The sequence below is a fragment of the Myxine glutinosa genome, chromosome 9 (assembly GCF_964187855.1).
Source record: "Myxine glutinosa chromosome 9, kmMyxGlut1.1, whole genome shotgun sequence".
Lineage (NCBI taxonomy): Eukaryota > Metazoa > Chordata > Myxini > Myxiniformes > Myxinidae > Myxine > Myxine glutinosa.
The window spans coordinates 50,132,540-50,146,466 of NC_136269.1; the positions used below are offsets into that span (position 1 = coordinate 50,132,540).

Here is a 13,927-nt window from a genome sequence, read left to right on the forward strand (position 1 = left end):
TCCAACCCCTAGTGCCTCGCTCTCCAACCCCTCGCTCCTCGCTCTCCAACCCCTTGGCTCCTCGCTCTCCAACCCCTAGCTCCTCACTCTCCAACCCCTAGCTCCTCACTCTCCAACCCCTAGCTCCTCACTCTCCAACCCCCTAGCTCCTCACTCTCCAACCCCTAGCTCCTCACTCTCCAACTCCTCGCTCTCCAACCCCTTGCTCCTCACTCTCCAACCCCTCACTCCTCTCCAATTTCTCGCTCCTCTCCAACCCCTAACTCCTCTCCAACCCCTCGCTACTCTCCAACCCTTCTCATCGTTGTTGCAGCAGCATCCTGTGCGAGTCTGTGATCCCGTTCGTCGAGGGTCTCGTTCTCCCGTCTCGTTCTTTTTCTTGCTGCATCCTGTTCAAGTCTGCATTGACGTTCGTCGCCGGACTCGTTCGCCTGTCTCATTCATTTTCTTGCTGCATCCTGTTCAAGTCTGCGTTCTTCATCGACCGTCTCATTCATTTTGGAAATGGGAGTTTCCACGCAACGCATGAGTTGTCACGATCCTCAAGAGGAAGTGTCTCGTAATCAACAAATGACAAATGGCAAGTAAATTACATTGTGAAAATTAAAGATTTCAAATAAACCTATTTAAAGTGTATGCGCACATAACTAATAAAAAAAAACGAAGAAATATCTCTCGGTAATTTCCTGAAACATATTTTACTTCCGGATAATAATGTTGAATGAAATAAGAACGAAGAAATATATGTCGTTTTTTGTGACGACTGTCATCAAAAGTAAAAGTAATATATCTTAACGGAATAGAAAAAGCGAATTTTTAATATATGTCGACATTTTCCCCGACTGTTATTTTAGGCGGTGTATTTTCGTGTATCATCGTGGCACCATTTTTAAAAATATATCTGCATTTTCCCGTGTGTGCGTGGATGTTCTCAATTATTTCTGACACCGAGTCTAAAACCATCGATAAAAATTAAATCAGATGGTTAATTTGAGATAAAATCATGAGGGTGACTCAATGAATGGGCTTTATTTTACAGGCCTTTGGGAAATCATTTCGTTCTATAAACGGAAACTTTCATGGGATTCTCTTCCCGTTTTTTTTCAACCGAGTCTAAAACTATGATAGCGACTGTTAAAAATGAAATGATATATCGAATTTGAGTTGAAATAAACCTGTGTGAGAGAGAAAGACAGCACGGGCCTAACTAAACAGGCCTCAAAGCTATTCGAGTTAATAAAATGGTGGATATTTGTTTACATGAAGCCTCTCCAAGAATGGGTGGAGCTACTCTGTAAATGGAGTAAGCCACACCCCCGGACAGACAGACAGACAGACAGAATCACCGTAGCCTATTATAATCAATTATATACCCATTATTATAGTGAGCGTACATAAAAAGCCTAAATAAAAAGTGTTTACGGCGTAGCCTGAAAGGTCCTATTCCAGAGGGCAATGCCATCTGGAACAGTGTTTGTCTATCCATATGTCCCCACAAATGTACACCAATCAGAGTTGAGGATCTGGTCACATGATGGGGGGTCCGAGCGGGTGTTGTAAGGTAGGTAGGAGGTTTGAGAAATTCCTCAATACAATTATGATTTTGAAATGTGATCGACACCGACCTTGCTCCCGAATCTGGAAGTGAACAAATGATGACTGTTCGCTGCTTTGATATCTCAAAACAATCTTTATTTAACATTATATTTTGATACTATAATAATAATTTGTGATTGGAATGATAACGCATGACGTTTGACCGAAGGTGGCACAGGAATGTGTAATTTATTGGTTCATCGTTTGCCATTCACCGTTTTTTTATCCAAGTCATTCACGAACTGGCTGTCCATGCCTGAAGTAAAAAAAGCATGGTGGGGCGAGTATATTTTCTTCCGTGGGTAGTAATGCCCGGTCCGCCTCCAGCAAGGGTCTGTAAACCAACACTGTGCCATGTGCACGGGTGGAAATCGTAAGTCATCTTCTCCCCCCCCCCCCCCCCCTCTAGGTGAGGTGGGGGAGAGGGATGCCTTATTTTGTATAGTATATTCAAAAAAGATATTTATATCTCTTTCGTCACCCATTTTGAAAAGCCATTCAGCTTCACTCCTTCCGTCTTTTTTGAAACACACCAACATACTGATATTAAAATGCCATAGATGTACACACATTTTAATAGGGGATAGCATGTAGCAATCTACTGGGTTTGAAATGTTTATCCTGTCATTGTATTTTCTCATCATCAGATACTGAGCACCTGAGTTGGGAAGAAGATTGGGGATCATGGGATGATTCAGAATTGACTCAACAGGTTTGTTTTTGTGCTTACACCGTTTTTGTCTCACTATTGGTGTAATTTTTTTGTACTATAAACCTTTTGGTGCATTTTATTGTGGTTGGTGAATTGGTTAAATAAATGTTTGTTTTCTTCTAAGAGCTTGTTTTAGTACACTTGATGTTATTTGCCACTTTGTGACGAGTAGATTGTCATGGGGACCGCAAGGCTAACCCCCGCTCTTGCAGGGAAAATGGCCTTAAAATGCCTGTTGTTGTTGTTGTTGTGACTGGAGTGCGCTTCGGTGGCCACCCGTAAGTGAACCTTTGCACGAAGAGTAAAAGGGCCAATCATTCTCTCTGCTTCAGTCTGTCTGTCTGCTACAGAGTAAAAGGGCCACCAATGAATATGCTGAAGTTCGATTGGTGGTTTGTGCGCACTGCTCAAAATCTCTATTTGCTTCAGTTACATTGACCAAGCAAATTCATCCAACATTATCCACCTGTGCTTCTTCACTCGTCAACATTGTGTATCTGCTTTGTGTACATTGCAGCATCTTTCGGTTATCTGTTATATTATCATTTCGTATGCAGCCTGTGGCTGCTGGGTGCATCCTTGCTGGGAGCGAGGCTGGGCCGCTGATGCAGAGCCCCCTGTTTCCAGTATGCTGGTACTCATTTTGCCGACCTCGGAAGGATGATACGCTGAGGTGTTATTTAATGGCACAGCAGAGCCTCAAACTCAAGACGCTAAGATATTAAGCCTGCCACCTTAACCTTTAAGCAAACACCATGCTTAGTTATTATCCCCGCCACTGAAGGTGGATGAAGGTTATGTTTTCGCCCCTGTATGTCTGTCTGTTTGTAAACAAGATATCTCAAAGTTGTGGACGGGCAAAAATTTCATTTTCAGACAAAAATGTCAGATGACATTTTATGGAGAGGTTGGGTATATGACAAAGATGAAATAATTCGATTTTGGTAATGATCCGGATCCGGATCTGGAACTTCATCCGAGAATATTTTATGTGATTCTTCACCATTGAAAGATGGGGGGGGGGGGGGGGAGGGAAGGGGGAGAAACGACAATATCTCATTTGAGACGATATCTCAAAAGGTTGTTGATGGATTCGGAGAAACCTGGTGGACAGGTTGTGTGTGACAAGGACGAATCGATTCATTTTTGGTAAAGATCTGAATCCGGATCCGGATCAGAGAATTTTTAAATGATTCTTCACCATTGAGAGATGCGGCCAAAAACAATATATAGCATGATATTTCAAAAGGCTGTGGCCAGATTATTACATAACTCGGTAGATGAGTTGGTTAGATGACAAGAACAAGCCATTTGGATTTTGGTTCATGTCCAGATCCAGATCTGGCCTATCAGTGGGATACACAATGTAAACTGTTTAGCCTGGCCATTCTAGTCTGTTTATTTGACACCATCACTGTTCTGCACCGCTATTTGAAGCTGTGATGTTCCCCTTCCCCCCCTCTCCTTATCGTGTTGTTTTCTTTTTCTTATTCTTAACCTTGGTATTTGAGTTTACATGTTATTGGTTTTAACACGTACAAAGCTTTTTACTTGCGACCTTTTTATTTTGCTGTTTGTTCTCTTGACTGCTTCATTGCGTATTGATTTTCTCACCTGCTGCTTTGTGATAAGGGAACAGTCCTGTAAGGAATAACGTCTGCTGCTCTGTGATGTAGTTTTTTTTTTGTTTTTTTTTGTATACAAGATTGAGGCTCGTGTAAGAGCTAACATTAATCACAAAAAACAAACTGACACATAAAACATATAATAAAGGGAGTGGGAGACAATATAGGGAGAGAGGGGGAAGCACACAAGTGCAACATTTGAGAGCAGGGGCATGGGAAGATCTGTGGGAGGGAAAGGGTTTGGGGGGAGGAGGCGTGGGAAGGGGGGTGGGGGTGGGAGAGTTATAAAACACATGGACACTGCTAGGACTTCCAGGAAAGAAGTCGGAATTTCAAAAAAGTGGTTCTGGGGTGAATTAACGTGGGTAGAAAAGATCAAGGTTTTGGAAGGGGGAAGCTAAGAGATGGTGGTGAACAGCTGTTTTAAAGACTGGGATGGAGGAGTGGGATTGAAGAGAGTGATGGAGTTTGTTCCAGAGGCAGAAGTAAAGAGAAATGAAGGAGTGATGGTGAGCAGAGAGTCTTGATTTTGGCAATTTCACCAGAAGAGGGTTACTGGCAGATCTTTTGTGACCTGTAGGAGTATTTGGGGGACAGAGCACAGACAGAGCTGGGGGGGGGGGGGGCTAGGCCGGAGAGGAGTTGGTAGAAGACAGAAAGACCACCAACCTGCCTCCGGTGAGTGAGTGAAAGGCCCTCACAATCATCTTCATCGTGGAAGATGTATTTAACCTTTAACCAAAGGCAGATATTCTTTAACCAAAGATTAAGAGTACGATCCCTGAAAGAAAAACGGTTGGTGCCAGGAAGGGGGTCCCAGCTGGAGAAGCTTAAGCTCCAATACTCATGATGGCAATTCTAAAGCATTATGTGGTACACTGTACAGGCTGAAGTTATCCTGGGCAAGTCCGCCTGCTTACACCAAGAACTGTGGACACCCCAATGGATAATAATGAGCTGTATAGGCAAATTTGCAGTAACCATGACAGCGAAGCCCAAAAAGTGGCGCATTGTTAAGTCTGTCTCCAGAGTATGTTAGGTTTTTTCTCCAAAGAACTACAGACCTATTAGCTTCCTTTCTATCATCAGAAAGGACATTAAATCTATCGTCACAGTTGATATGACATCCTTTCATTTCTCCAACGGCCTCACCTCCGATCATCAAATCAGATTCAGACCAGGTCACTCTATCTTGGACATGCTGCTCCATCTTTTCCAACAAAGGATGGAGACCCTCAATATCAGACTTGAGATCAGGGCCGTCTCGCTGAAAATATCGTGCTTTTGATGCAGTCTGCCATCCCACCTTGCTCTCCAAACTCTGCCTATGACATCTGAAGTCAAATCCACTCTTGGGTTAATGATTACCTCTACTATAGTAGCCAACGTGTGGCTCTCAATGGAAAACATTCATCTGCTCTCCCTACCATGACTTGAGTGACCCAAGGCAGCTTTTTGGGCCCAGTCCTATTCCTATTTTTATCGATTGCTCTGACTCTCTGGAAAATCCTTTGATTATTATCCACTTGCTGATGACTCCACCCTCTGCCGTGACACCCCTCATCTTTCAGATAGGCAGTTAGGCATCAGCCTTTCTTCTCTTCAGAACTTGATAGATTCACAACATGGTCAAACACTTGGAATATATCTTTCAATCCTGCAAATCTCACAGTCTCACCATATCTCTCCGTAAGGATCGTATGGGAAAACCCATAGACGATATTAACAATGCTCTTGAAGAAGTTCAATCCCTCAACCTCTGGGTCTCCTTATTTGTCTTTATTGGGCAGCCAATGTCTTTCTTGAGCAAACAACATTTCAAAGTTGACCTCCACAGGCAAAGCATCAATGTGTGTGTCATCTCGTGGGGGGATGTTAAGTATATGGACTGGTCATTCCTCGCACTGGTTATTGGAGGTTAATTAAGGATCCCACATTGTCTTTAGCAAAGTGTAGGCGAGTTATTGCCGGCATCCTGACAAATTTCCAAGTTGCTGCCACTTTGAACATCGGACCTGGCCAAGCATTTCTTGAAAGAATTGAGCCAAAAACGTTCCCTCAGCGGACCCCACAAGAAGGTGTGACTACAATTGGGGATGGTAAAAGAGTAGTTATCATAGTAGTAGCCGTACAAATATAAAATGCAGATTCTTGATATGTATTGACTAAACCATTGTCCACATGCTTTCCTTACCAGCCATTCTCACAGGCTGCCATGGTTTGTGTGCGGGAGGAAGAGAATTTGGTCGATGGAGGCAACATAATCAAAACTCAAAGTGAATTCTGGCTTCAGGATTGTATTTTGTCCCTCTCACCCACCAACAACCTATTGGTGATCGCTTATGAAGAGCGAGCAGTGTTTCTGCAGCGTGAGTTTCACATTTATGTTTCCTCTTCATTTAGGCAAATCGAGAGAGAAAGTTTAAGCAAATAAATGGCACAAACCGATAGCAAAATTTTGATTTGTTACCTTTTCCACTGATTAGTCCACTGCTGGAGATATATAACATAATCAAATTGCATGACCATTGTGTTCAAGATGTTTTGATTTGAAATATCACAAGAGGCTGGCTATATAATAGGTTCTTAAAATGAGGAATATTTGAGTCCAGCTTTCATAAGTAAATTTGACTTTTTTTTGTTTTCATGGTGTTATTTCACTTTGTCTGAAATTGGATTTCTAATAACTATGCAAATCTGACTATGTAACAAGTCTTTGTCCATTTATTTGCATTGCTTTTACTGTTTTCGTTATTGCCAGAATCTAACAGTGAAATCCTTGCACACAGCAAAATGGAAGCCAAACGAAAAGGGAAAGGAAGAGTTGAAATACACCATTGCTTGGAGTGGATTTTTAAATGTGGAAGAAAGGTGAGATTCTTTGAAATTCGCATGAGTACCTGTTTTTAGAAAAAAATACTTTCTTCACATGTGGTATTATCTGATGCATTTTCATCGTTCTGAAAGTTTATTTGGTGATTTTGTTTGTTATTACCCCAAAGAGCACGTATCGAAAAGCAGGGTTAAGCAATTGGTTCACTTTGTTTGGCTGGCTCTTTGCAAATGTCAGTTTATGATTGAGGAACTACTTAATTCGATTATACTTTATTTTGAACATGAATCGGAACTAGAACCTGCAGTATTTTTTGTACACAAGATTGAGGCTCGTGTAAGAGCTTACATCAATCACAAAACAAAAAAAACGTACACACAAAACGTACAAAAAAGGGAGCGGGAGACAAGATGGGAAGAGACAAGGAGGCACACAAGTACAACAGCAGAGAACAGGGACAATGGAAGATCTATGGAAGGGAGAGGGCTTGGGGGGAGGAGGCATGGGTAGGTGGGGAGGTGGGGGGGGGGGGGGTGGGAAAGTATAAAACACATGGACACTGCTTGAACTTCCAAGAAAGAAAAAAGTCGGTCTTTCAAAAAAAAAAGTGGATTTGGGGTGAATTAACGGGGGTAGCAGAGATCAAGGTTTTGGATTGGGGAAGATAAGAGATGGCGGTGAACAGCTGTTTTAAAGACCTGGAGGGAGGAATGGGATTGAAGAGGGTGAGAGGGTTTGTTCCAGAGGCAGGAGTAAAGAGAAATGAAGGAGTGAAGATGAGCAGAGAGTCTTGATTTTGGCAATTTCACCAGAAGAGGGTTACTGGCAGATCTTGTGCGACCTGTAGGAGTACTTGGGGGACACAGCACAGACAGAGCTGGGGGAGCTAGGCCAGAGAGGAGTCGATAGAAGACAGGAAGACCACCTACCTGCCTGTGGTGAGTGAGTGAAAGGCCCTCAGAGTTAGCTTCATCACGGGAGATTCCAATGATTCTGAAAGCTTTGGTTTCCACAGCGTGAAGACAAGCTAGGTGTGAGACAGGAGCACCAGCCCAGAGGGGAGAACAGTATTCCATTGAGCTGCGACTGAAAGCCTTGTATGTGGTGAGGAGCTCAGGTGTGCCAAGGAAGGACTTCGCACGATGGAGGATGCCCAGTCGGCGACTGGCTTTGGAGGCTAGCTTGGAAATGTGGTTTTCCCAGGAAAGATCATGGCAGATAGTGAGACCCAAAAGCTTGAGTGACAGAACTTATTGGAGAGGATTATTCAGAAAGTGGATGGGAGGGTTGTCCAGTCGTCTTTTCGGAGAGACAGAGTAAGGGTGTGAGATTTGTCAGGATTGAAAGACATGTTCCACTTGTTTGACCAGTCTGTGATTTTGTCCAGGTCTGCAGAGAGTGAGGAGGCAGCAGACTGCCGATCTGAGGGACGAGGAATGGAGCGGCAGAGAGTGGAGTCATCAGTAAAGAGATAGAGAGGATTTTCAAGAGAGTCGGAAAGATCATTGATGAAGACCAGAAAAAGCACAGGGCCCAGAACATTGCCTTGGGGAACTCCAGCCTGAACAGGAAGGGTAGATGAGAGAAACCCATTCAGGGCCACACATTGACTACGACTAGAGAGGAAGTCCGCAAGCCAAGCGTGGAGATTTCCATGGATACCATAGGAGGAGAGTTTGGAGAGCAGAGCGGGGTGCCAGACCGTATCGAAGGCATGTGATATGTCAAGGGAGACAGCTCTAATTTCCTGTTTGGCGTTGAGGACCTCCATCCATTGTTGAGACAGCAGAAGCAGCATGTCCAGAGTAGAGTGACCTGGTCTGAAACCAAATTGATGATCAGAGATCAAGCCATTTGAGAAGAGGAAAGATTTGATATCCGAAGCAATGATGGATTCCATGACTTTGCTGATAATTGGGAGCAGGCTGATTGGTCTGTAGTTGCAAGGATCTGTTTTTGCACCTTTTTTTGTGTAAAGCGGTGATGTTGGCTGATTTCCAAGCTGATGGCAGATGACCTTGAGCAAAAGAGAGGGCGAAGAGAACAGAGAGAGGGAGTGAAAGAGCGGCGGAGAAGGATTTTAGGACCTGTGGGCTGATGCCGTCAGGTCCAATTGCAGAATCAGAGTCGAGGGTTGACAGAAACTTTTCTACCTTGCTATGAGGAAAGGCCACAGAGTCCAGGAACAGTTGGGAATGACTGGGTATGGTGGGTACAGAGAGGGATGGGATTTAGAGGATTTAGAGGACACAAGATTTAGAGGCAAACACAGAGTTGAGGCATTCAGCTTTTTCACGTGCGGAGTCAGCTGTGTAGCCGTTTGAGGTAAGGGAGGGGATGGAGGGGGAACAAACACCAGAAACAGATTTGACCAGACGCCACCAGGATTTGGAAAAGGGAGACAGGTTTGAGAGTTCGGTCTTGAGAGTGGAGAGATATTGTTTCCTGGCTCTCCTGAGGGTGGACACACACTTTTTCGGGCTTTGTGAAAGGAAATGAGATTTTTTCCGTTGGATTTGCTTTCCAGGAGGCGAAGGCAAGTTGTTTCTGGGCAACCGCCTCACCACAAGATTCCGTGTGCCATGGATGGGAGGAAGGGAGAGTAGGCGAGATGGGATACTGTAGGCGAGATGGGATAAATCTGTGCATGAGAGAGAGCAATTTACTTTGGAAGAATTCCCAGGATGAGTTGATGTCAGAGGTGGTGGAGATGGGAGACCAGTCCAGATGATTGATGGCTGCTTGAAGACCGTGCCAGTTGGCCTGAGTGAAATGCCAGACTTGTCGACGCTGAGGAGGCTCTCTGAGAATGGTCAGAGAGATGTCCACTTTAACAAGCACATGATGAGATGAGCCGATTGGAGCAGAAGAAGAGCAGCAGACATTTGCAGGGAAGTTAGTCATAATCAAGTCTAGAAGAGAAGATGCTCCGTTGCCTAAGATCCGGGTCGGGAAATTGACAGATTGTGTCAGTCCCAGTGAGTCGCAGAATTCCTTTGCTGAGGAGCCATGGCTGGTGAGAGAGGTACCCACACCCAGCCAACTGGCATGGTGACAATTGAAATCACCACATATGAGGAAGAGAGAGTTGGGATAGAAGAAGTTCTATCATATCTCAATGATAGAAGTTGGTCCATATTATCAGACAGCGAGATGTAGATGGAGTCATCACTGTTTGTTGGACGGTACAACACACATATGAACAAAAGGTGGGAGTGAAGGGGAAGCCATAGCCAGAGGTACTCCTGGGGGTGAGGTGGAGAGAGGGCAGTGCAGGGAGAGTGAGGAAGAGAGTTTTTGATAAAGATAGCAACTCCACCTCCAGGATGAGGCTCAGGTCTATCATACCGGAGGAGGGAGTAACCCGGGAGAGATATTAAGGAATCAGAGACATCATGAAGGAGGAACGTTTCTGTTAAGCAGATCAAGTCTGGTTTGTCAGTAGCAACCTGTATGGAGAGATCAGTCAAATTTGAGCGAAGGCCCCGGATGTTTGAGGTCCATACCGTTAAAGAAGGGGAAGGGGGAGCATCTGATACAGAACGGGGGGGGGGGGGGGGGGAGGGGTAGGGTAAGATGTGGAAGAGGAAGAACAGGTAGGGAGAGCTGTTGAAAGTGTGTCAGAGATTTCAGAATAGCTCGGAGAAAGGGAAGGATGGGGCGGACAAAAGTTTTGATGGTGATTGGGTGAGGCACAGTGAGGTGTTATTTGAGGGGGGGGGGGGGCAGAGCGAGGCAGAAGGTTGGGGGAGATGGAGGTGAGAGTTGGAAGGGGGAAGAAGCAGGGAGGACGCTTGGAGGAAGAGGGGTGAGAGGGGGGAAATGGAGAAAAAATGAGGGTGGGGAGATTTGAAGGGGAGGGGTGAGGGGGGAGTTTATGAGGGGAGGGTTAGGGGGAGTTTAGGAGGGAAGGGGGGCAATGGGGGGATTTGAAAGGGATGGGAGATGAGGGAAATTTTCGGGGGAGGGGTGAGGGGGGGTTTAGGTGGGGAGGGGCAAGGGGGAGTCTAGGAGGGGAGGGGTGCGGGGGTAGTTTAGGAGGGAAGGGGCAAGGGGGGAGATTTGAAAGGGATGGGTGATGGGGAAGATTTGGAGGGGAGGGGCAAGGGGGGAGATTTGAAAGGGATGGGTGATGGGGAAGATTTGGAGGGGAGAGATGAGTTTGGATTTAAAAAAGTGTGTGATTAATGGGAAACGAATATTCATTTGCAAAATGAGTTTCTTGTGACCTTTGAGTCAAAGATACGTTTCAGGACGCTGGAGGGTGGGGGGGGGGGGGGGGTGGAGTGCAGTTGAGTTTAGGGAATGTATGAAAGAGGAACTGTAAGAGATGGAATTTTTTTTGGAATGAGTAGATTTGGTGAGCTGGTCAAAAGCACCCTTTTAAAGAAGAAGAAGAAAAAGGTGTTATAATATACGACAGAATACAGTACTTGAGGGTAAAGTTTAAACATTTTAAAACTGAACAGTGAAAACTATCTGGGGAAATGGGGATGAAACACGTGGTCGAAGAACGAACGAACGAATAAGAACAAAGAAAGAAATGTTTGTTTTTTGGGGGGGTTTTTTGGAGTTAAGATTGTAAACAAGGAGTATGGGGTGAAAAGACTGGGAAAAACTGAGAACGAATGTAAATGGATCACAATCGACCGCTGAGAGAAAACAAAGCCTCAAGGTAGGAAACAAAGTACGAGGCCACAAAAAACGCGGCACGAAATAACCGACGATTTTTTATACAGGTATGAAAGATTAACACTGAGAATCATCCTAGCGACACACTATAGGTACTCACACTGAAAGATAAATACAGTTTCAACAAAAAATACAATTGTGAACAATTACTTAACTTTGAAAGCATGGAGAGCGTGTGCAGCTTCGAAAAACCGTGCCCTCGCCGACAAAGATCTCGCGAGATCCTCCAAGGACTACGCAAGGACAAGGACTCCAAGGATTTACTCCCTAGGACTGCGTTTATTGTAGGTTCGCACGCACAGAATCCGCAAGAGGTGCACGGGATCCTTAGTTCTGATTTAATGGGGTTTATTCCCCTTTTACAAATATCAGGGGAAGAATAGAACATGACAATGGGGAGAGGGGAGGGCAGGGTGTGGGAAAGAAACACATATTTACAATAAATATTTCTTTACAATAGAAATAAGAAAATCCAACTCGCCACGCTCCAGACTCAAGCACAGGCAGGGAGGGCAACGACATCCGGGTGAGTCCTTATCCCTTGTGGACGGTCATCCACAAAGTCCCACAAATCAACGACGATGCAGGTGACAAACAGGAGATGAACCAGGAAGACGAGTAGGCAATGAACAAACCACTACCCTGGAGGTGATCAAAACTCATCTCTCTGGTAAGAGCGAAAAACCCGGAGAGAGCCTGAAACTCCTCCTTTCTCTTTCTCTCAATGATGCCCCTCCTGAAACTCCTCTCTCTGGATGATGCTCCTCTCAAAACTCCTCCATCTCTTTCCCAATACCTCACTGGTGTCTCACTCTGAGATTGCAGAAGGTTCCACATACAGGTCCTTCACCTTAACCCCATGCTATTTATTGGATCACCCTTCGTATGATGCACAATTAAGCAGGACAACTCTTCAGCTAACATTTCCCGAATTAATACATTGAAATGGATACACTTCCTGAACCATGGAGCATACTAAACTCTGCATTTCTAACTGTTCCAATGTGATTGCTATCACCCTACAAATGGAACAATAATAACGTGCATTCAGGGTTGCTTCTGAAAGTGTTTGCTTTTGTTTTCTGGATCATAAACACCAGTTTATTAATCAGTGACTATGGCGGGACAATGCAACTGATCCTTCTGTCAACAATGTTGGTTCTTGGCTACAAAATATGGATGTTGAATAAAGTCTGACTTGGGAAAAATAAATATTAACCATTCAACCAAATCTAAAAATCCATTTTGATGCTCAACAAACACTCAGACAGCATGAAAAGAAAGCAATCCTCATTAATAATAGCATCGATTAATTAATCAAACCCAAGGTGCACTGATAAGGTTGCTTTATCAACAATTCAACCATGTGAATGCATCCACTTGGTGGTTCTTTAAATTTGAATCTGGTGTTCCCTACCCTCAAATCGTTACCTTGCAGTACGCTGATAACTATTGTCACATCAAACGGTTCCGTTAACACAGACTGTCTGTGCCGGGAGTATAACACCCCCAAAATGGTGATTTTATTTACTGCATTCACTTAATTCCAAGATTTCCTTTGTGTCAGATTTCCCAATGTTCACTCAAACGAAACCAAACTAGGTGGGCAAGCACGCATATTGGGCATATTTGGTTTTAGCCTCGACAGAGGAGAGGTTATTGCATTTGGGTCTGTTTGGCTGTTTGTCTGCCCAAAACGTGAGTTTGTGTATGAATTACATTCGACCCTTTAGAACCCTAAGACCCATTACAAACCCTAAGCCCCTTCCAAACCTTTGCAACCCTGAGACCCATTAAAACCACAAAGACCCTAAGGACCTTGAAGACCCACAAAGCTTCTAAAACTCTTAGGAACCCTAAGACTCTTTAAGATGCCTAAAACACTTTAGAGCCTTTAGAACCCTTAGACCCTTTGAGACCCCTAAAATCCATTAGACCTTTGTTACATATTTATGTGAATGTATGTGAATTACCATTCAGGTTGCTTATCCGTGGGTATTATATTAAGGGTTGTTGTGATGGGAGGGTCAGGAGCCCTTCGGAACCAGTGGCCGGAAACGGAAGTGGCCGGAAACGGAAGAAGAAAAGACACGAGGAGAGAAAAGGACGGTGATTCTTCTTCCTCGCCCCGCGACGACAGAAGGTGGAATCGACCTTGCGCTGCGCGGAAAACAGAGGCGTTCCGAAACCCGTTTGGCGAGAGGAGTTACCTGGACGCGTAACTACCTGTTGACACGTGAAGTCCCCGTGAGTTCGTGCACGGAACCAAGCGGTCGCACGTTGGGCCGCGCGCGCGTTGCAAACCGCGCTGGGTTTTGCCCCGTCTACAAGGCCGCGTACGGGTCGCACGTTGAACCTCGCACGCGGTGAAAAACCGCGCTTGGTTTTGCCCCGTCTACAAGGACGCGTACGGGTCGCACGTTGAACCTCGCACGCGGTGCAAACCGCGTTTGGTTTTGCCCCGTCTAC

General features: G+C 44.8%; 1 protein-coding gene across 3 annotated transcripts in view; it reads left to right on the forward strand.

Moving 5' to 3' along the window:
* RAB3GAP2 (RAB3 GTPase activating non-catalytic protein subunit 2) overlaps positions 1-13,927 on the forward strand; it is a 189,861-nt gene that overhangs the window by 7,421 nt on the left and 168,513 nt on the right. For all 3 annotated transcript variants that reach the window (XM_078784331.1, XM_078784333.1, XM_078784332.1), the window contains exons 2-4: positions 2,244-2,308; positions 6,131-6,302; positions 6,723-6,804. In XM_078784331.1, the coding sequence (XP_078640457.1) occupies positions 2,244-2,308; positions 6,131-6,302; positions 6,723-6,804 (319 nt within the window). The remainder of the gene's footprint in view (positions 1-2,243; positions 2,309-6,130; positions 6,303-6,722; positions 6,805-13,927) is intronic.